This window comes from Morone saxatilis, unplaced genomic scaffold (assembly GCF_004916995.1).
Source record: "Morone saxatilis isolate NCDOM2014 unplaced genomic scaffold, NCSU_SB_2.0 Contig20, whole genome shotgun sequence".
In the NCBI taxonomy this organism is placed as follows: Eukaryota; Metazoa; Chordata; class Actinopteri; family Moronidae; genus Morone; species Morone saxatilis.
The window spans coordinates 14,194,400-14,219,074 of NW_023339763.1; the positions used below are offsets into that span (position 1 = coordinate 14,194,400).

At 39.3% G+C, this 24,675-nt stretch overlaps 1 protein-coding gene across 6 annotated transcripts in view; it reads right to left on the bottom strand.

Annotated features, from left to right (window-relative positions):
• The window catches only part of LOC118332136 (neurexin-2-like), a 90,333-nt gene that overhangs the window by 60,061 nt on the left and 5,597 nt on the right, over positions 1-24,675 (bottom strand). For 2 of the 6 annotated variants that reach the window (XM_035667299.1, XM_035667297.1), the window contains 7 exons: positions 22,789-22,818; positions 16,868-17,169; positions 11,716-11,877; positions 6,908-7,337; positions 5,887-6,270; positions 4,845-5,048; positions 2,183-2,209 (listed from right to left, as the gene is read on the bottom strand). In XM_035667299.1, the coding sequence (XP_035523192.1) occupies positions 2,183-2,209; positions 4,845-5,048; positions 5,887-6,270; positions 6,908-7,337; positions 11,716-11,877; positions 16,868-17,169; positions 22,789-22,818 (1,539 nt within the window). Of the gene's footprint in view, positions 1-2,182; positions 2,210-4,844; positions 5,049-5,886; positions 6,271-6,907; positions 7,338-11,715; positions 11,878-16,867; positions 17,170-22,773; positions 22,824-24,675 lie in introns of all 6 variants that reach the window. The other 4 variants (XM_035667302.1, XM_035667298.1, XM_035667300.1 and 1 more) reach the window with 4 other exon arrangements.

Here is a 24,675-nt window from a genome sequence, read left to right on the forward strand (position 1 = left end):
GAAATCTGAATTCTTCATCCTATATTTAAGCTGATCCTTTAGAAGTCAAAACAAGGATATTTAAAATTCACAACGGGTCTATGGTGCAAACTATAATTCTCCCCAATGATAGCACTCACTAAGTGATGATCGTTTAAATAATTTAGGAGGATAATTCTGCAATTTAAAATTTGGCATAGCCATCCATCATCACATCTGCCGTATTAAGCTCTTCAGAGGTCACTGGTGCAGCATACATACAGTATAAAGGCAGGAAGACGGTTAATTGTGCATAGAGAGAAGTGAACATTCATTACATAGTTTCTGTGGACAATGCATGATGGTATAATGCCATCTGCTGGTAGAGAGGGCAATTTCTAGGGCAGATACTTGAAGAGATAAAGAACACACAGCCTTTCACTTATTCAATATATTACTTTCTTTGCTATTTGTATATATTTCTCTGCATATTTGACTTCCTACTGATGGCAATGAACCATTTAATTATGGCTGTAAATTGCTCTCCTGCAGGTAAATCACTGAACTGGTTTACAGGGACAGTACATGCAAACTTCTGTGAAACCATCCACACACCCATGAAAGCAAGCACACTACTCACCTTGATCAGAGAAAAACAGTGCAATCCATTCAACCTAATGGACTGTTGCTTAGGCTCAGACATGTGTCGTAAATCTGTGTCTGTAACAGTAAAAGTGACCCTTTTTGCTGTATAGCCATTAAATCAGCAACTCAGATCAATAGATTAACATGACACAAAATTACAGTACAGACAGCGAGTTATTGATTTTCTATTGTGTACGAAGCACATAAACAGTTGTTGCAATGTGTTTCTTTCATTTCAGGTGAGCATAAATACAATATAATGACTAATATTCAGGCTGCTCTGTAAATCATTGAGAAATTGAACATTAACAATTTTATTTTAAAAGAATTCAGGAATTATTCATACATGAGGGGTGGAAACAAGCTTTCAGCTGGCACTCGATTATAGTGATAACTTTTATAAGTATTCATAAGCCTCGTCTGTATTGGATGATCTATATCAGAGAGCTGTTCACCTCTTTACTGGCAATAGCTTTTATCTATTTCTCACACCGCTGTAGTCTGAACCAAAACTTAAATTGCCTGTCTCTCACTATCAGTTGATAGCGCCAATCTACATCATAAATTCCAACATTACCGCAGTACAACCTAAAGTACCGCTCCATTTCACAAGAGTACAGAATACAAGAAAATCAATTCTGTTGATACAGAGGCGGATCTGTCTTTGGCATTCGTCTGGCAATCAATGGAATTATGTTTGCTCATTTAAATACCCCATGGTTCATGAAAATCTATCTATATTGTGTCTTGTGTTTTTATGAAATAATTTGTAATGTTATAGGATTTTAGACATGTTATATATTTATTCAGTTGTTTCATTCTGCACTTTATGGCACATCTGGTCCAGGATGCCTCCTACAATTAAAATATTTAGGGCATCTCAAAGCAAGATAACAAGTGTCTTGGATTCGTCATGAAAAATTTACATCTCATGATTTAATTTACCTACTTACTTGGAAAGAATATGGTCCACTACACACGCAATCTCCTAAAATGGGAATAACTGGCTGCAACAAACCGTAATCTCTTTAACATGTTTAAAACATTTTTAATGGTCTTGTCTCATATTTATCTATTGATCAGATATCAGGCTAAGCTTTAAATTAATCCCAGCTCTACCACTACACTGTGATTACCCAGTCACAAAATATTTTTTTTCTGAGACTGAGCACCACAGATAATTGTTAATTGTACTTGAACTGTGCGCAGTTATCAGCTATGTGAGCAAATTAGTCACAGGCAAATGAATGACAGACTCATGGCAGACTACTGTATGTCAAATTTAGCTACATTTGATTACAATATTATTACACTGAATAATGAGAAAATGTGTAATTTAAATTGTCCATAAAATGTGTCTAATCAAATTATATTCAACCGTACAACACAGTGAAATCTCATTCTTGGTTTTATCTTTGTAATAAGTAGGATAAAAGCAACAGTAAACAAGGAGAATTGCGGGACAGAATAAATGAATTATGATGTGTTTCATAAGAGAATTGAGCAAGAGGCATATGATTATACCACAGTGCATGTTCTCTAAATCATGGTACGGTAAATAATCATAGGAGACACTTACTGAGATTACAGTCTATCCTGATACAATCTGGTGAGAGAGAGAGTGAGATGGTGAGATTAAAAGAAAAAAAGAACAGCACAAAAGAGGAGAATATTTCACATCCTTCAAGGTACATGCTGCAGACAGTTCAGTGCTTTTCAGAGCCCACCATCCGGGGACAGCATCAAGAGTCTAAACCGCCACTTTCCTTCCTGTGGTGTACATAATGTTAGGAAAAGGAACAGCGAGTGAAAGGAGAACCTCAGCATGTGTCTGGCACTGCTGGGAGTACAATAGACCGGATCAAAGTTGGGATCAATAAGAGTTTTATTGACCATAAAAGTAGAGGTGCACCAGTATTATTTTTAGCACGGGTATCGGCTCAATGTGGCTGCAATTTAAATTTGACTGTTTCAGATACCTCGACTGATAGTTTTACTGACACGTGTTTTGGTGTAATACAGCAAACATCACAGCGCTGCTGTGTGTGAAGCAGATAACAAAACGGAACCTGTGCAAGACTTGGTTAATAATTTGAACATGTTAAACTGAATAAACCATCTTAAAGCCTTTTACCCAAAGGAGCAAAATGAATTGAACAGGTGAGCGTGGCTACTGAACAACAGAAATTAGGTTAATGCAGTTATTAAATAAAAGACTAGCTTCCTGTCAGATCTAATCATCAGTTTTCAGACGCATATACCTTCATGTATATAATATTGTCTATTATTACAATGTTTTGTTGCATTTATAAGTGACGCAGATATGAATGTGATTTAATCATTTAAGAGAAAACTACTGAGAAGGTCATGAATGTGTAATTTAATTTGTTTAAGGGTTATTATACTAGTTCAGAAAAATGTTACCTACTGTACCAATGCACCTCTACACAAAAGTCCAAACGTTGATCCATCTTCACTCTTAAACTCAAACTACTGACTTGATAGTAATATATTTTCCACGTCAAACACAGAGGAAAAGGGCGATTTGCACAACCTGCAGCCACAATTAATCTTACACCAAGAAAAAAAATGACAACAGCACAAATGTGATGCTCGGCTAACATTTTCTCATGTCTACAACAGCTAATATCTTCTAAATCCATCTGCAATATCCATTTTTGGCCTCAAAATGGATTCTACCAGTCATCATTGGCAGGGCCTGAATAATAAAACCAATTTATCTAACTGTACACCAATATCTTGGTGTAAGTCATGTGGCTGAGGAGTGCTCTCAAGCTGTCAACCATCACAGAGCAGTGGATACAGACAGCCAGAGACCAGAATGACTTTCTGCTGCAGGTGAGTGTGTGTGTATGTGTGTGTTTATGTGTGTGTGTCTAGAACTGATACCCTTTGTTCAGTGAAGTGACTCTAAACTGCACAGGCCAGAAAATGTGGGGGGAGGGAACCACAACGGTCACATCTACGGTGTGAGCAGTCTAAGTGGTAATATCTCAGTGTAATGATGGATCTGGTCTCTGACTGCCTTCTCCTTGAACTGCAGACAAGTCATTGAAGGGCTGAAAGAGCCGAGACGGTCAGATGGGACCTGACCACTGGATGAACTGAGAGAGAGAGAGAGAGAGAGAGGGAGAGAGAAAGACAGACACAGAGAGAGGGAGATAGAGAAGGCAGAATATACACAATAGCAGTTGCTTAAAAAGGCATTACACCCCTTTAGTTTTTTCATATATTACTTGTATTACAGATTGAATTTATATTCTAATAACAGCTCCTTTCGAATCAATTGTTCTGTTTTGTACTATATCTTATGTTTTATCCGTTAAATAGATGGTGATAATTCTCTATCTGTGTCCCGGTAGCCAAATGTTAAAAGGGTGCATACCATACACTCATGGCTCACGGTTCATTTACTGTTCATGTACCCTATCTCTGTCCCATGTTTTCTGTCTGCTACTATACTATAAACTTTCCAAAAATGTAAAAAAAAAAAAAAAAAAAAAGAACAATCCATTCTACTTCAAAGTGAACTGAAAATTATGGCTCCGGTACCTGATGAATCTGGTGGCCTCTATCCAGCAGCATTCACATCTATTATCATATAATGCCTGGAGAGATTAGTCATAGCCCAAAGGCTAGCTGTTTCCCCAAGTTTGCAGTCTTTATGCTAAGCTAAGTTAACCAGCTGCCTTATATTTAACCTAGACTTTAGCCTTATATTTCATGGTATCGATCTCTCCGCCAGAGAGCAAATAATAACATTTCCCCAAAAGGGCAAACTATTCCTTTAAATCCTACCCATAATTTAAATGAATCACTCTTAGACTCCAAATTATGTCTTTCTAAAATCCAGCTGATAGGATTAGTTTATATGAAAATGTTTGAGATGTAGCTAAGGATATCGCTCAACTGCATCCCAAACATTTCATTATGTTATCACTTGAATTTGAAACCGACCATTCATAATTTAATTCTCTAATCTCCAGTAAAATGCAACTACACTTAAGTTCTGTGGAAAGACTGCAAATAAATTCCTGCAACATCCTGCAAATCAAATCAAGGGATGTGCTTATCTTTTTTTAAGCAACTGTAGTCATTGTGTATGAAGATGGGCATGGGAGAGTCTGAGACAAAACTAATATCACCAGAACTCTAGCTAGATGACGCGTCCTATAAGGTCAACTGGTATTATCTGCTCGCATTTGCCGCAGCAGCATTACCCAGGTTCACAGTGAGTTTCACTCTGCCTCCGTCCAGCTCCAGACGCAGGGTGTCCGCTGACTGCTGAGAGGTGGTGGCCATCAGCAGCCCAAAGGCCCTCTGGGACATGAAGCGGAGGGACACATCCTCGGCCTCTGTGTGTATCGTCCTTGGCAGCACCACCTTCAGATACATACTGCCATCATAGCTCACCATGGTGGCCTCTACGGATTTCAGGAAGAGGAAGCATTAGCAGACACTGGGCCCCAGAGGGAATAACAATACTAAATTAAAAAACACAAAGTGGCATTTACGGAATGAAACCTGAATTCTATTCAAGCTTATCTCAGGTGCTGCATGATATAATTTTAGATTGCAGTTTTCATCAGTCGCACCAGATGGCAGAAAAAGCCTGGAGCATACAAAGACAGCGGCGAGATTGCAGCAGCAATCAAATTTCTGAAGGATTTATACCGATCATATGGCAATACAAGTGGGATTTTCATATAACCCTCATATTATTAGCTGCCAATAGATCTGCGTAATTTGGCTGCTCTGTGAGAAAACCATCTGCATGGTAAATGCAGAGTGATTCAAGCTGAATGCGGCACTGCATTTCTAATGAAACACTCATAGCGTTGGCAACCTCATGATCCTGACAATTCATTAATGACTCACTATACTGTAAGATAATACTGTAATTCCCTTTTGAATGGCTTAAATGAAGAACTGAATTTTCTTTTGCAATTTTGTTGTTACCTAGACAAATCACATCAACCTTTGTGAATGTTATTTTGAGTTGAGAGTTGTCATTATATATGTAGATACTGTATAGAGATGATCATACTGCAATTGCAAATTAAATTATTGTTTAGGAGGCCTGAGAATTAAGAGTGAATTTTCTTTGTATCAAAATTTTTTCCTCTGTGCAGGCATTGTCCAGCCACTATGCAGCTACGTTAATAAATAAAATGCTGGTCAAAGTGTGTTAAAAGCTTTGCAGCAGCATTCTAAAATCACTTATCCTCCCCATCCACTACCATCCCTCTCAAAAACTCTTACCCTTTTCACAGCTGGGACCTAGGTAGCCAGTACCGTTGCAGTCGCAAATGTGGCGGTTCCAGCCTTCTCTGCAGTGTCCACCGTTGGCACATGTGTCCCTGGCACACCTGAGATGAGTCTCTCTGGTGCAGAAGCTGCTGACACCTGTGGCACTCTGAACCTCTGCCAGCCTCCACAGGTTACGGCTCTGTCCGTCAATAAAGAGGTCCCTTACACAGCCCACGTAGCCGAGGCTGAGGGATGCCGTCCATACCTCAGGGGGGAGCATGAGGACTTGGCGATCCTCAGGTAAACCTCCAAGATACATGTCCCCATCTAGGTCAAGGATCTCACTGCCTTCATTAGCGGAAAAGGGGATGCTCTGGCTGTTGACGGAGATGAAGCCTGTAGGGCAAGCGAGTGAGTCAACTTGTACTCATACAATTTTTTGTTGGAGAAAATGAAGACAGGTGTGTGTGGGTTGTGCTAAGTGAGAAGTGAGAACAAATTGTGAGATTGAGGAAGTGGGCACTCGTCTCTGCTTGTCTTAAAAAGTGAGGATTAGGAAACTGTACTGGCAGTTGTTAGGAGTTGATTTTCTGAGCTTTTGCTAAAACCAGAACTTGCTCTGGAAAAGTAAAGAATTATAAATGACTAACCTTACTCTGCATGAGAAGAAAGGAAATATAAATGTGAAGGAAGTAACAGAGAAGAAACGGTGTGTGTTTTTTTTGGCTTCTACTAATAAGGCAGACATTTGGATTGTACTAATAAGGCCCAATTTGAGGTGTGTGACTGTATAATTGGCCACTTGTGAAATAGGTTAACACAGATTTCAAAATGTCATACATAGATTATAGCCACTAAAAATATCATTCTAATTAAAACTTAATATGCATGCATGTTTCACTGCAGTGAATAAAAAGCATGCCGATGTGACTGCATCCATGCTGGCATATGGCGATTTCACAGCTTGGAAACACAGTAACAGAAACGGACAGAAGGCTTCCTCTGCCTTCACAAAGACATGCATTTCTCTTACCATTGCGCCCTTTCCTCTGGAAGTCCACATGGCACCACTCGCCATCATCCAGTCTCTTATTACTGGCTTTAATCTTGATGCTCCCAGAGCCCATATCCATGACAAGATAGAGAAACCCATCCAGCAGCTCTATGGCGAAGAAGTCGGCCCTGGGCTTCCTGTCGGGCTGCGTACCCTGCAGGCTGCCATGGCTGAACAGCAGCAGGCCGCTGGGCTCTGTGGTGCGGAAGTCAAAAGATATGGCGCCCGTCTTCTTTGTGTTCCACCTGGGCAATGTCAAGTAGGCAGACGGCGTGTCGAAGGTGACCGGCTCCAGGGCTTCCACATTCTCGCAGCTGAATATCAGGTCACCATGGATACTGATCTTAGGGTCTCGCTGTTCAGCCAGCCGTGACAGTTCCAGTCTAAACTCATTATTCTTGTAGACCACCTGATAAATGAGAGAGATGTCGTGGTGAGATGACAGCTGGAGAGAGCAATAAATTCAGTGCAAAGGTTGAATATTACTCATCAATAAATACTGGAATCGATATGACACAGCGGCATTCACCAGGACATGCAGCAGAAAATGTTGAATCATCCCTGGACTCAGAGCTCAGATTTGATTTTTTTTCCTTCAGATTTGTGTCAAACAAACTGGCACCTTTAATTATACGCATGTAGAAGCATTATGCATTAATTAAAAAAAAAAAGATTCATGTTTTGTCTTACTGAGATTGTTCCTGACTTGTGCTGTGTACCCAAAGGTGAAGGAAGCATGTGAAACTGAACACATTGTATTTTGCTGGTTGGTACTGACTGTTTTTAATTATTTGTGAGAACAGAGATTCTTTCTCACCACCTAGAGAATCTGGCAGATTCTTGAACTGCATGTTTTCAGGTTTCACAATTTCTTTATTAACTACAAAACTGTAATGAGAAAATAGGAGGCAGGCTTGTGGAAATGCATTTAGATTTAGATGCAAATGCAAACATTTAAATTTTAGATATTTAGCTGACTCACTCAGGAACGTACAATGGGTCTGACAGTAGAATAATCTTAAAGCAGAGGAATCGTAGACATAGCACCTACACGATGACAAACAATTATGTGTGTTTATACTAAGTAAACTGAAAAATATCAAGTCCAAGCAAGGCTGGTGGGTGGGAGAGGTGGACTCGATCCTTTACAAGCACACAATTTATTATTTAAAGAGGTACATTTAGCAAATGTAAGAGGGCACATACTTGAATCTTCATTTTCACTGGTGAGCTCGTGATGCAGAAGCAGCTAAACAGTGGTAAAAAATCAGATTTTGCACTCGGCTGCAGTGAACAAACAACAGACCTCCCTCTGTCTATGAGGGATGTCTGGCTATTGATTTGATATTTTAGATCAATCGCAGGAAACAAGATAGAAATACAAAAACATAAAATATATATAAGATTACAAAACCCTGTTTAAACTGAAAAGATACTTCCATAAAATGCCTGTGCGGGCTTCTTCGTGCTGTATTATTTTCTACTTTAATTCTGGGTTCATCAATATGCACAGCAGGAGATGCACAATCCTTGTCTCATTTTGTATCAGTTGTAAGTCACCCGGAGCCCACTGTTATCTGCCACACTACTCTGCAACCAGTCACTGCCTGAGGTGACACACCACACTGCACAGAGGACTAACAGCAGAGCTGAAAGGCAATTTGAGCCAATATCACACTTCACACTGCCTCAGTGTGACTAATTAAGCAGAGAAATCAGATGGTGAAGCTGACCATCGAGAAATGAGTGTAACAGGCAATTTATAAATGGGAAGATGGTCAATCAAGACAGTCGCTTATACAAAGTAGGAACAGTGCGTTAGCTGTTATAAACAGACGTTGTTTACAACTAGGAACACAAGAATCTAACACAAAAATGCATAAATGGCTCCAGAGAGGCATGCTGTGACCTCTGCAGGACTATTATATAAGCCAAAGGACAATACAGGAAATGGAATCCTATTTCATCAATTCAGATGCCTGTTGTATGTGACATGGATTACAAAGCATCCCAAAACTCAAGAATAAAGCGCTTCTAGTGTCGATTGACAAAGGCCTCATGTCTTTTAGGCTCAAGCAGTGAGGTATAACAGTCGTCTGAGAATGAAGATCTTCTCTGCTGTGTGATCACATTCTTCATAACCAAATTGGCTCCAATCTTTGAAGCATTAAAGTAGAGAAACCTAATGATGTAGTGTGGGATATCCTGTGGGCACACACACACACACATTACAGACCAATAAGCTGGTGACTTCAAAGACAGATTCATCTCTCCCTGCTAGTTGTTGCAGTCCAGACATTTTTCTGAAAGTGGCCATTATTTTTCCTGTACCTGACGAACCTGGTGGCCTCTAGCCAGCAGCACTCACATCTATTATCATGTAACATCTGGAGGGATTAGTTATGGCCCACATGTTCTTCATTCAATACTATAAGACAGATATACCCCTAAATACATCCATTGCTTTTACATGTCTTAGTCACTGCTCATTTTCTTTCCCACAAAGATGAATATTTATGTGTGATTCCTTTCCATTCACCTCAGAGCTTTGTTCCTCTAGTTCATCACCAAACTCTCTCAAGCTCTGGCTTGGTCTGACCCATCTCTGAACCTGGCTCCTGAATCTCCCGGCAGGCTGATCCTATTTGATCAGCTCTGCTTCTGCTACCGCTTGCCCTCATTACCGGCACTTTCCAGGTTTGTCATCCCATCTTCATGACTCTTTATCCCGTCATACTCTCCCTGCATGCCTACAATACATCTGTGTGACTACGCACAGCAGTAGTAGGTCTAAACACCACCACCAGCTACACCGCCCACAGAGCGGAGGTTGCAGCATTGGCAGCGATGCCAGGACAATAACCTGTCCATAAATAACATCTCATTTTCATTTTCCTGTATTCACACTGCAGAGTAGGTATGTAGACACTTCATTTAATGTGTGAGTGCTTTAAAATGTTAATGTTGTGTATTTTATTAATAATTCTGCCGATACTATGACAAATACACATTCATTTTAATTGTGTCTGTACTGCAGAGTTTAATGGAGAAAATGACATATCTGTAGACTGGGTGGATTATTAGAATAAAAATGGAAAGTAATTGCTGAAAACATATTTAAACAACATGCTAGTTGCTTTCTGAGGCTGTTCTTCTCACAGTGGTGCTTTGAGCAAGATGCTAACATCAGCAAGCTCACAATGGCAATGCTAACATGCTGATGTTTAACAGGTTCACTATCTTTGTTTGGCCTATTAACATGCTAATATTTACTACCACAAAAGTACAGCTGATGGGAATGTCATTAGTTTTGCAGATAATTGGTAAAATTTTGATCAAACTGAAATTTTGACCTGATGATGGTGCTAAATATATATAAAAAAACAGGCCACATATGTCAACCTCATGGTGGCGCAAGAGAAAATGTCAGGGAATCAAAATATGCATGATTCATCCTTTTGGAAACCACAAATGTCTGTGCAAGTTTCAGAGCAATTCATCAAAGGGTTGGACCAAAGTGGTCGACAACTGACAGGCCAACCAACACTGCCATGCTCAGATGTCTGTAACTTCTCCATTTATGTGTCATGGTACTGAACTTTGAAACACAGATTACTTGCTGCGGACACAAATACAGCAGTCTGAAGATTTCAGTTCTCGGACATAAATACCGCTTTGTGGTTAGGACTTGGCAAGTGAAACTGCTTTTTTTCTGTTGGGTCCCAATAAGAACATTTCAAACTGAAAAAGAAAGATCTTTTCAAATTAGTTCTGGCAGAGCGCTGAAGTCAAGAACGGTCTCCAACAATATTCAAATAAGTAATCAATCTACTTTCAACAAGATAATATAACAGTCTCTATAATCTGCCATGTTCTCACTTTCACACATAAGGAAGCTGTTACTAGCTTAGTCAGGTTATTTCTACTCTGTTTGCCTTGTGCATTTTATGTATCCCATATTTAAGTGATGTGTCTGTTCTGTCCTTGGTGCATTGTACTCCCAGATGAATCCCATGCAGTGGAATTTAAAGGATATAAAGAGCAGCCTAATAACAGTTTATAAGCATTTATGGAATAAATGGTTTTATATCCTCTGACGTAAGTGTCTCAGACTGAAGAAAACTCAGTTTTCTGAGTTGAGTATTGACCCCAAGAAAATATGTATATACCCACTGCCACCCTGACGCTTATGCTACTTTCCACTCCACTGTTTTAATTCAAGCTACTGTCTGTTTTAGTCATGTCTCCTCCTAATCCCTCCTCGGTTAGAGAAAGCATCACTTTTAATGCACATAGCACTTCATTTGCTTTTTATGTGATTGCTCACTTCATTAAAAATTTGTAGGACCAGGCTAAAATTGGGCTTTAACCCTTAATTCACTGCTTTGTCTTTGTATTCATTCTAATACAGAGTACATGGATTTGCTTGTTCAAGATAATTAATGTGACAGGTACAGGCCAGAGTTAAAAAGCTTCAAAAATGTGAATATAGTAATGAACACTGAGTTCAGCCTGTGTTTCAGGAATAAACATAAGAAGATGCATCTGTTTCTTATGTATATTAGTTCTACGTTCTCAAAGGGATCCCCGCAGGAATCTATAAATGCACATGCTCTGCACAACACAGCCACTCAGATGAATGTTTCTCCTCTAAATACCCTACAACAGGGGAATCAATATGAATGTGAGGGGTGATTTTCTATACGCAGAACATGCTCTTCTTATAGGAAGGAGGGTAGGATAGTATTTCCAGTTCTCTGCTGGGACCGAGGTCAAGCTGTACTCACATCTTTCAGACAGCCCATGAAGTTGTTGCTGACTGGGGAGCCTGGCAGGTCTGCTGTGTTTAGGCTGCCTCCTATGTAAAAGAGATCATCAGAGCCCAACATGGTGTAGTCCTCCTGAGTGTAGCCGGTGGTGGTGAGAATCCCATCCACCAAGATCGTCACCTAGCCGTTGGAGGGAGGAAGGAATGAGGAAAATAAATCACAAGACATTGAGAGATTTTGAGTCAAACAGAAAGAACTGCCCTAATTATTTCATGCTTCATTTCTTGATTCTAGTTGAGCTTGCCTTAATGTTGGATGTTGAAGGCAATTACAAGAACAGCTTTGAAGGGTTCACTAATCTCAGCTGATCCCTGTTTCTGATATATTAAAGGATTGCAAAGGAGTCAATATACCATAAATATTTCTTCCACCGATATTTTGGCTCCAAAGCAATATGAATGCTACAGTATGCTCAATTAATTTGAGATTAAAGATATCGAGATGGCAAGCTACATTACTCGTATATTGGCAGCAACAAAACATGATTATTCTCATATCAGTCTCATCAGTGCACAGAGACAAAGGAAATGAATTACTAAATAGGGCTATAGGAGAAAAAAAATTATATGCCTGTTGCCATGACAATAAGCCTACAGTTAACATGTAATACTGCACAAATGTAACAGCTCCCACTTTGGGAAAGTGAAAACAATTACAACCTCTTTGTGGGTGAAATATTTTCAATTTCCATGGAAAATATACTGTGAAAAGCTGATTTTATGTGTACTGCCTGTAATAAATTGCATTTAAAGAAGGGGACATAAATGTTCTAAATTTCCACTAGCTGTTCTAATGTCTCAGGCCAATCCCAATCACGCTGTAAATGCAGGGCTTGAGTGGAACGTTTGTATAATATCAGAGACTCTTCCACCCTCTCTCAGTTGTTCCTTCACTACACAATTTAGTTGTTTGAGTGCATATTGCACACATGTTTAATGATTAATAGCATTTATTTAAGAATATTTAGAGAAAAATAGGCATGGCGCATTAATAGGATGAATTCTATTAAAAGAGAAGGATGACAAAGATGAAGGAGATACCGTGCTACATTTCTGGACACGAGTATGGATAATAACTACATTACCACCACCACCAGATCCGACAGACCTTGACTTAAGTAAATAAGAGCTATAAAGTTCATTCAGAACAAATTGATCATAATTACCCAGCCAGGTCACAGAAAACATACACAAATATTTAAAATGTGGGCACCCTGATCAAGGGATCTGCTTTTTAAAAGTCTTTAAATTGTATCTCAAGGATTTAACTGAAATCTGTGGTGTATATTTTGTAGAAATCACTGGTATATTGAAAGCAAGAGGATAAGAGACAAAAGAATGACCTGACAGGGTATGTTCAGGTGTCAGGTCTCTAAAACGAGGTCCTGCCACCCCATTCTCTGCTACTGGCAGATATTGATTTCTGTCTATCTAGTGGTGAAGCCTTCAGTATCTTTGGCTTAGACGGTGGACAATGGCAGGGCTTGACTGTGGGTTGATGATACTGCACATCAAGAAACTTGTCTAGAAACTGATTGATGCTGCTTTCTCTTTCACTCCACAGCATCAAGAAAAGCATGACCAATTTCTAATAATGGGTAATACACCATATTCCCGGATGGATACTTTACTGGCGTTTCAAAATCAGAGGTGAGGGATGAATGCATTCGAATGTAATTACTGAATTAGGAAAACATCATTAATTAGAGACACACTGCAGAATAATATTCAAGTCCAATCCTGGCTGGTACACTTTGAGACTGATCTTTCATCATATTTCTCTCCAGGATTTTGTACACAGCTGGTGTTACACAGAACTGACTTAAGGCATATATTTATAACTGTTATTGGAGCTCAAGAGTTACAGTGAGGACTGAGTGCAACAATCTGTTAGTGTGTACTCTACAGGCCTAGAAATAGTTGGATGCATCATTAATGAGGGTCAGAAAAGGAGAGAGAATGAGCACCAATAAGTTTGCCCACGACAGTCAAATACAGATAAGGAAGGAGATAGTAATAGGATAAGAATAAGAATTCCAGCCTGAAAAGCACCACCGGATCTAATAAAATGTTTCCACCACCACTCTCTTGGGAGTTACAGTTCTCCCTATCTACATGTCAGTGAAGTAACTTATCTGAGGGGAAAGCAATTTACACAGGGATCAAATGCATGGCTGAAAGCATAAGTGACGTCGTAAGCATTGGATTGCCGCTCTTCTGGAATACAGGGTAAGGAAATAGATGTGGAGGAGGATGCAACTTTATATGCAGGTTAATGTGACAGGTTCAGAATATATTGGTGATGAGGAGAGTGTTAGATACAAAATAAGACCCACTTTAGCAAAGAAATGAAACATTTAAATGCATTGCACGTGGCAAAGCTCATTTTAGAGACACATATTTAGTTTAGCTATGGTTCGGGGAAATTTACAAAGTGATCACTTTATTTGGGACAAAAATGCTTGTACTCCTTTTACATTCAGAAGCCCAATTTCCTTAAGGTTTCAATATTGTACTTGAAATGAGCCATGGGGATCTCAATGGTATGACTTGTCTCCTGCAGATTTTTTAAATGCTCTCCTAAGGTAAGAATATTATATTGCAGCTCAGCTCAAAGAAGCTCTGCTTGAGTTGATGCAATTAATGAGCCTCAACATACTGTACACACTTCCGAATATGTGCCAAGTGCATTGGCAGAGTGAAGCACAAAAGACAAAAGCAGTTCTAAAATACGTGCTGATACACCAAGTTAATGCTCCAAAAATATGTAGTACTATGATATTTAAACATTGACATCAGATATATTTGATGAAGATGTCAAAAAAGTTGGAACATATTAGCATATTAGTCAGAAAGCACTGCCTTAGCGTAGAGGAATGTTTTTCACATATGGGAGAAATTTTAACCCAAACCATGATCTTTTCCTAAACTAAACCAAACTGTGACTGAAGAAATAAAAAAAAATTAAAAAATTAAACCTGAACATAATAAGTCAACTAAGTCTAAAAATAGAATGTTGAAACTGACTCGGTTTCACCAGGACACAAACTCTAGTCTCCTAGGTGAAGGTCCTGTGTTTGACCCATTTATCCACCACAACCTCCTCCTTACATGGACTCCTACACTCTTTATACTACATCACCTGACTTTCTACAGCCTTTTAAACATAAAGCCCTGAAGGCAAACTTTCTCCAAGTACCACGTTTTTCTAGCACTGATATTTGTGGTCAAAATGCTCTAAAAGGTTCTAACAAACCACTGTAAACAACTGACAACACCAAACGGCAGACAGACACTGTTAAAACATCATATCTGTGTCAAGCGATTAGGAGACTGTACCTTTCTTCCAATTACTGCATGAAACAAACATAAAGGCCATATTTACATTATGTTTTCTGCATTTTCTATGTTTTCTTATTGCACCCTCTTCTTCTAAAATGGTGTAATAGCACCTGATCTGAATAAGCATCACCTACTGCTTATCTCAATTATCTAACTCCTAGTCCAACTATAATATTCGCATCAGTACAGTAAGAACAGTAGTGGATGGAAACCTGGCTATTGTGGCACATTTAACAGCTGAACAGCCAGATATTTTTCTGGGTTGATGGAGACTAAGAACAGAGCTAAAAGAAAGGGATTATTGAACTTTTTGCTAGGTGTCCACACACATAATTCCAAAGGATTGTGTTGCTTCGTAACTGCAGGGTGTTAAATAAGCAAACTTTTTTGCGAACAATTTCGCCATATCAACTTAACAGGTGATGATGATATGTCAATGTTGTGAGTTCACAAATGGCAAAAAATATCTGTTATTGCAGGTTTAGAGTTGCATAAATCTTATTGGCTACTATAGGGGACATAACTACACTACAAGCTGACATGTTGTTATAGCGTAAAATTGTTTGCACACCAGAAAAAATAACATTTGTATTTGGAGCTGTGTTCAACTACATCTGCTAGGAGGTCACCTCCTTTTAAAACACTTCAAAAAAGCAATGATTAGTGGAGTTTTAAGTTACCATATGATGGGACTAAAAAAGAAGAGTTCCAGCCGGGTAACATTTAATGTAACAGACACATCCTGACAGTCTGTAAATTAGTTTGGGAATTCAGCACTGTGCTTTGTCCAGTGGACAAAATGAATGAATATAAAACCTTAGAGCAGAGTTGTACTTGGCTGTAGTACAGTAGGTACAGCAGTACAATAACGGACATATGCAATGGCTGTATTCATTAAAGGTCCACTCTGCATGACCTCTCTGAAACTGCGGCAAAGTTGCAATGGGGCCACAAGAACATGTTTTGGGGTGCCTGGTTAGCTCAGTCGGTAGAGATGGCGATCCATGTACGGAGTTGCTGCAGCGGCTGCCCCCCTTTCTTGTCTGTCTTCGGCTGTCACTATCCAATAAAGGCAATAAAAGGCCAAAAAAATTACTTAAAAAAAAAAGAATGTGTTTTGTCTTTTTGTTTAGTTTGTCAAAATCTCCAAATCTGTATGACAATTGATTGTTCTGTAAAGGTAGAAAAAAGACCAGGCTCCAGAGATTTCTTTACAATTACTGCAGGATACATGATGATGATGGATATTGCTGTCTTTCTTTCAGTAAGGTAAAAAGACCTTCACAGCAGTCTTGTGGGTGCAGAAAAAAACGCAAGTTGTCTGATTATAAAAGGACTCAGTGATTTCCACCGAAGCAATATTTTTCATACGAAAGAGGGCAATGACCTAATATGAGCTTGTAATATCAATCAGGACATAGAAATTTGGAGATCCAGCAGAGCAGAAATATCAAACATTAAAGGAAACAGTATTTGTTAGTTTTTACACTCATAGTGGACTATAGTACCTAAACCCTATTTGCATGGGACTGGTATTTGGATCCAAATGTTAAAGATAATTATTACATGTACATGATACACTTTCAGTTATAGTATAAGGTGACAGCACTGTGTACAGTGATTTGTCTCTTTTCAACATACATGATTTTAAATCCTTTATACAGCATACACGATGACAGCCTCAATAAATATACGCATTTTACAAAAAGTGAGAGTTTTTTCTTGCAAGCAACAAGTGTGGAAGTCACAGGCTGCGGATGTATACACACCTGGCGGCGGTTGCGTGTCACTTGAACATCATGCCAGACATAGTCATTGAACTTCCCACTGGCCGGTTCCACCAGGGCCTCGAAAGCACCAGAGCCCAGGTTGATGACCAGCCACAGAGCCCCATTCCTCAGGGACAGGTTGACATAGTCAGCTGATCTCCCTGTGTGTAGCAGCAGCCCATTCCTCTGCAGGGTGCGGAAGGACAGCGTGATCTCATCCAAACTGCTCTGAATTGGAGTCTGGGACAGGTTGTAGCTGAAGAATTCATTGCCTTTGAAGGTGGCCACTGACTCCTCCTGCCCTAAGAGTGGAGGAGAAACATCTTAGATAATGGTTCTAGTCATAAATTTTTATTTATCTACTGCACAGTACTGTATATATTCACTCCTGTACTGACATGTTGAGATAGGTAGGGCTTTGATGAGCATAATAAGACTAAAATGAGTAGAAAATATACAGTACAGCACCATTTTACAAATATTTCATTATCACCAAAACTTGAAGAGACCATGTATGTATTTGTGGAGCTATTCACATATACTACAAAATCACTGTACATTCCGATGGACAAATGTACTGTCAATGGAAGATATTATGATTCTGTGTGTTGCTTGTATATTAAAGGAGAAGTTTGGTGATATTCTATGTTTTTCTTAATGTCAAGAAATTCAATGAAAAGTCCAAAACCAGCAATAAACAAGTACTGTGTGTGTAGCCAAATCCTAATGTACCTTATTCCTCTGTCAGACAGACCTCCATTAAAAGAAATCAGTGATAGATAGTGTGTCTGAGCACTGGGTGTCATGTTCCTTCATTACGATCAACAGTAAGAACAGTAATGAACTGTAGTTTACTTTGAGTCGATCCCCCATACACCGTACTTGTGCTGTAAATATGCACTAGCACACCCAATCTGTAGCTGAAAATAGTCCCCAGCAAACACACAATATACGCATGTTTGATTAAAGTTTGCTTTTTAAAAAATGAAAATATATATTCATGACCCGTTTTTAAAATGTACGTCTTCAGTAGGAATAAATGTGCTCTGAGCTGAGAGCCACAAAAAAGCAAGTATTGAGAAACCAAGGCTAACACATTGTTGGTTTTGATGTTTTCATAGAATTGGTTGACAATCAGAAAAGAATAGAATAATGCCAGCCTTATCCTTTATTCAACAGTGACATTTAAAAAATGCCAGCATAAATGTGTCAGGCCAGGCTAAACATCTAATTCACACCCACAGTCCAAAGAGTATGTTAAATGTACAGAAAAATCTGATGGCTCAAAACTATTTCCCCAACTGTTCCTATAAAAGCAGCTTTCAGGTTTAACCAGAGCAAAAGGAAGATGTCTACATCATTGTTTCTGGGACTACCACACGCTAGTAACATAACTTTTCACAAGCTACACTATGAATCCTACCAATGTACCTTTGGTGTCAAACATCTCTGCAAATAACACAAAATCATTCTTGATATCACATTCACTCATTCACCAGTGATGCTACTAATGATTGCAACTTACACAAGATAAAGCTTTTTAAATTTTTTGGCTTTTGACAGTGAGCCACGTAAGCTGAATGATAACTTACAAAGTGATACGATTTTCAATAAATGAATAAAATCATTACGGAAGATAAACAGAAAAATGGATAGATACAGTAGATACATAGATAGATTTGCACATAGAAACCGTACTCACATAAAAACATGTTTACAATACAATCTACAATATTAATTTAGGGAATCAACTCTATTTAGGAGCAAGTTATAAGTCTTGTGACGGTGATGACATGCGACAACCTGAGTGGAGACAGCAGCAAACTCTTGAAGATTGAGCTGGACGCCTCAGTGGCAAAAGGTCATACATGTTAAATGTTGTATTGCGATTTTGCAGACTAGTCCTACAGGATTTGTCTCTGACCTATTGTATACAGAATAATAAAACACACTGTATTCTATTCTACTCCATGATTCAGGGTTGTAACTTTTAACATTCAACCATTGCTTTACATTGAACCATGGAAGTTAGGTTAACTATCGTATAACACAGTTCTTGAACTGACGAAAGGGTTGTTTCAAGCCAGTATAGACACCACTTCCTTTGCTTGCTTGTAAGTTACAGCCTCGAAGCTACTGAGCAAACTGTTTCAAGCTAGACGGATAAGCTGTCCCTTAAGCCTATGTTTGCTTGAACAGTAAATGTCGGCTTCTGAACTCCAGGGCCAATTTAAGCCAGCAGGATCAGTGGTCCCATTAGTCTCTATTGTTCGAGCAGTGTAGTTGCTCAACAACTGAGCAGACAGCAACTCTTTAGGCTATTGTTGTTGAGCATAAATGTGAAGTTTGGCATTTGACTGATGTTGTAGGTAATATACAAACCTAAGTGCAGGTGCAGAGTCAACATTGAGAACACTGAAGGCAACTTAGAGTGCCTGAGAAAAAATGATTATAGGACACCAGTGGTGTTGTGGCCTAATTTAGTAAAACACGTGTGCTTACATGGCACAGCTACCATTTTTAATATCTGAAGAAGATCTGTGTAACAAAAGGGTTTGTTATATATAACATTTTATATGCGCAAATCATCTTTCTATCATTACCGTCATTCTATAATGAAGATGTAACTAGCAGATGACCCTGAAGCCCTCTTGAAGGTCTTTGAGGGATCAATGGTAGTGTGTGGGTGGCTAGAAAAGGCATCAGGCCATAACTCTGCTTTCCTGCTTACCAAGGAGGTGGGCCATTGTCTCCAGCAACAATGTTTACCAGCTTGTGAAAAAGGCTGTGTGTGCTCTGACACCAGATAGACTTTGGCACTAACTCCGTGGGAAATGCCATCAGACACACAGTCAGTCGGTGCACCAGCTAGGAGAGGCTGCTGGAGCAGTTTAACACTTTATACATGTTGCAGCCTCTACCTTGGCTGCAGCTGCAAGGCAATTGCGCCGAATGCCTTCAAGGGCAGAAAAAGAAAGGCTCAGAATGTAATGGCAATCTCTACACGTCTCTCCTCTTCTCATTGGTGCTGCTCATGGCCAATACAATGAAGTGTCTAGCTTGAAAATATGGAAGGACCTACAGCATCCTGGGTGCCACTTGAATATTGGACAAGTTAGCTTTGAAATATCTAGCAGTCGGTGTCGCCACTATGCCCATGTCCAAAAATGCTTATCTGTAAAGGTACTGCCCTGAGCTATAAATTAGCTGCTAACTGTCACAGCATAATGCACATCAAACACTGTAGAGGAAGAGGGCCTTGCCATCAGGTGGGATGACATTATCTGCTACTACTTCCTATTACCCCAACTGTTCCAGTCTCTGTTACAATTATGCTATGCTGCAGTGGCTGCATCAACATGAAAAATGCCAATATGTGGATTGCTCATTAATATTAAGCTTTACAGCTGATTAATTTCAAAGTGGTCCAAAAGCTCGGGGCACAGATGGCAATTGCTGATTTCATCCCCTGCTCAGTGGCGGAGGAATAATGTTATCGGCTGGTCGCACCCAAACGTAAGTCAGGCAGTGTGGACATGTGCATAGCGGGGCAGCAGTTTAACACTGGTCTCAAAGTAGGGACGTGCATAAGCACTCTAGGTGTTCAGTGAGCTACACCTGTGCCTGAATAATCTCACCATTTACAGTTTTTCTGTGTGCACACACTAGCAAAGAATTCTAGGACTGTAGCACATATAAGCAGCCACTCCTAAATTTCCTTAAGTATGCAAGAAGCTTTTAATTCATTTGCATACTGTGGGACTCTTCCCAAAGTGACAATGGTGGTTTAGCCTATATTAGATTTGAAACTATTTGTGGCCAAATAAGTACAGATCAAATCAGACTACTGTCAAGTGTCCCCTCAGGCAAAAAACTGGAATATTCTCAAAGTTAATTACAAATGTTTAAACAAACATTAAATGGCTAAATAAAACATTGATGTCTCATGTATATCACATGAAGTCAGATGTACAGTACTTTGTTACTAATCGTAGCTGTGCTACACCTGAGTATTGCTTCGAGGCTTATGTCTGTTAATCTTCATTGCACAATCAATTACCAACTTATTCTTCTTATTGATGCATGAAATGGAGCAATTACATCTAGGCTTCATTTCTTGACAGATCACATTGTGGTTGGCCTTTAGGACACATTTACTGTATGACTTACTGAATATTTGATACAACAGTGTTAATCAAGTACAGCAGACAATGTTAATCATTGTTTAGGCAGTAGCAGCATACATATTCAACTACATTGGTCTGTCAGCATATCCATCAAATAATGCAAGAGCTTAAATTGAACATTATCTTTTGGCCTTGTAAAGACTGATTACTACTTTTGTACATGAACAAGTTTGTCCCAAAGCCAGTAACCAAAGAATCCAGACCTTAATCTATAATATCACAGTCATGTACAGCCTCAAGCTGCACCACTCATAGTGGCTGAAAAACTGGTGTTATCATACTGTGAAGAATTCGCTTAAGCCTTTTCATCTACTGTAAATGACCTTGGTATTAGTGTTATCAGTTCTACACCAGAAATTGTATGAGAACACCCAGGGTACTGCCAAACACTTCTTTTTCATCTTTACTGTTTTTTGTTCCATGGGAGTGGGAATAACATTATTCAAAGACGACATACAACGCTTTTTATATGGATATCTTAAAGCAATTACACATAGATACTTCTCAGCATTGATTGGGTTAAAAAAAAAACAGAATCTGCTAATGAATGAATGTAGTGTCTATAAATCAGTAAAAAAAAAGTCACTAAGAGAGGAGCTGTAACGATAACCAAAGAAATATGCTTTTTTTGGTCAGAAGATATTTATTTTCTTCAAATTCAACCAAGAAAATATTTTATCTCTAGATAATAGTCAATATAACATTTCGCTGATGAGGAAAATGAGGACTTGAGCAGTGTTATACTGTCAGCAGGGGTCATCAAAGCTGATTGCCATGGAGACAGGATAGGGACTTTTATCTAAATCTCACAACACGTGGCAGAAAACACAAAGCATGAATGCAGCAGACTTCATGTAGGTCAGTTCCACCCATATTGTTCAAAATGCCATTTTTCTGTAATGTCCAAATGTTTTACCTGATATTGCATTGGACGGTCGTTTTCAGAAGAACTCGAGTTCAAATCAGTTTAGAGAGCGTCCAAATTAGATATATCCTTGTGTGTATTACAGCAGTGTTTCTCGCTCACTCTTTATTGTTTACTGGCAAAAATCCTCCTGTATAAAAATATACCTTCCATCACCAGTTTGAAATAAATTCCTTGAATCTATGCTAATATGAATATTCAACTCATTACCACTACTGCAATGCAGAAATCATCTGAAGGGAATGCTATTTGCAAACCACTGATGAGTGATCATAAACAACCCAATGATCACACATTTGAGAAATCATCACTATGTTGTAACTTTATGAAAATCCAAATTCTGTACAACAGCCTAGAGAATACGAAAAATGCAAAAGAAGGTCCTCTGATAATACAGTTTATTTGAAGATTATTTTAACGTCAATAAACTTTTGTGCAGACCTGAGACTTCTTCTTTAGAATGAGATTACTTTATTGTTTGTTCTTGACACCTGTTTATTCTCTTTGAAAACACCATGAAACCAAACCGAAGAGATGCTATGAGCATAGATGCATTACCTTGGCGAAAAACTGCAGAGGTCAAAGGTGATGTTCCAGTAGCTCAGTCAGTGGTCAGGACAAGGGTTTGACGGACAAGAATTGAGTGAGTAGTGAGCATAACATGACAGGAAGCAAAACGAATAGGCAAGTATATGAAAAAAGAGGAGAGGAAATATTAGTGCAGCACAGTTAACTAAAATGATTTCAGGGGAAGGGAAATGTTGTGATCGGGTGGCTGGGAAGGAAAAGCAAACCAATAGACCCCATACCTTGGCGGTTTAACATCAGGTGCGCCAGACCTTGAGGGAAAGAACAGAAAAAAGGATACGAAAACAGGAAGTTCATAAAGAGGTTTGGGAGAACAAAAGCATTGTCACAATGTTGGACTGCAGTTTGTGACAGACATCCTGGGGTAGGTACGGATGTCAAAGTTCAAACTAAAATAGAAAGGGGAAATCAAACTAAAAACAGACAAACATCTCAAGGGAGGAGAGGGAAGGCAAGGAAAGAAAAAAACATCTTGATTGGTGCAACCCTTACAGGTAGTTGCTCACACAGATGCTTTTTTCTAAATGGAACACATACTGTATGTTTACTTGATGCAGACAGCGTTCGAGATGTATCAGATATACATAAATCCTGTTTTATATTGCAAACACCTAAAAGTTACTCATGGTAACCCTAGTTCTATGATCTTAAACAGGGCTCTATAGGCTTAGACACTAATTTCTACACACTGATATTTGCATGTAAGTGGTAAATCCAGATGAGCCTGTTTAACCTTCTATATGGCAGCGTTTTAGAAAAGGGCAGAAGTGACACCATTCCTTATCTGCTAAATCTTCAGTGACCATCACTCTATTTCACTAATCTAATGTAGCTCAATAGGTTTAACGGGCTGAACACTGACACAATTACATAACAACCATCATGTAACAGGTCAACCGCTAATGATCTGCCACACCTAACCTTTTAATTCTGGAAAAAAAGAAAAGAAAAATGCAGAATGGAGCTGTGACCCAATGCTGCAGTGCGTTAAAGTCTCATCATAAGGCAGGCCAGCTGAAAGAAAAATGCCACATCCCACCTCCATATTCTGTCAAGAAGAAGGCGGAGGGGTTAGCCCAGTACAATGGTTGCTGTGCTGAACCTAAGGTCTAACGGACTTATTGGTGCAACACTCTTACACAGTATACTCCAAATTAAATGTATTGCTGATGATTATAGCATTACAATACTCTCTGACAGTCATATTCGGAACTAGAAGAAAAGCTGAAACAACCATAAATCTATGGAAGCAAAATGAAAACATACTGCAACCTATCAATCACATGATATTGCAGAGCAGTTGCAGGTGATATATGAAAGTCCAGCTGGTCGGACTGCACACACTGTGGCGACCAAAGCCAAATTTGATTTCGTTTTGCGTGCACCACCAGCCTGAGTCTCTTACTCCTATGCCCTGTGCTAAGCACAGACTGAGAAAAGCACAGACAAATATCTCAATAGGTCAGCCAGAAATTACATGGCATACATCACCTGCTCCTCTTGCCAAAAAGGAGATGAGGATGACACAATGCAAACACTTCTGCTGAGCACATGAGCCCCACTGTGCCAGCCAACACAAACAGCTCTCATCAGTGCATCAGCACTCTAAGACTCGTACAACACTCCCAGTTCAAGTCCCAGTTCAGTCATTAGGTAAAATCTTATGAAGGGGCAGGTTGCTGTTGCACAAATCTCCTCAACACGTTCCACTGAACAAAGCTGTTCATGCTGCAACCCTTGGTGTGGAATGGACATGATTACCCCTGGGATGGAGGCTCCTTGCCTGCCAACATGTAGGCTTTTTGATACAGTGTGTCATTGCACAGGCCAGTGACTGAGCCTCTGCTTAGACAGGATTCAACCACAACCCTGTCTACATACCATACAAAGAGCTGCTGTGTGCACCCCCGTTGTGGCTCTGCATTCCACATGACAAGCCAACAGACTGCATATACACACAAGGCATAAACAATGTTACCTCCCCTTCCATTCATCACCCCTTAGGTGATCGAATTTTCACCAGATGTACTATAAGATCTGGCTAGACTTAAGCACATCTTCTTCTGGTGTCTGTATCTCCTGCTAAAAAAGAGAAAGCACATCTATGA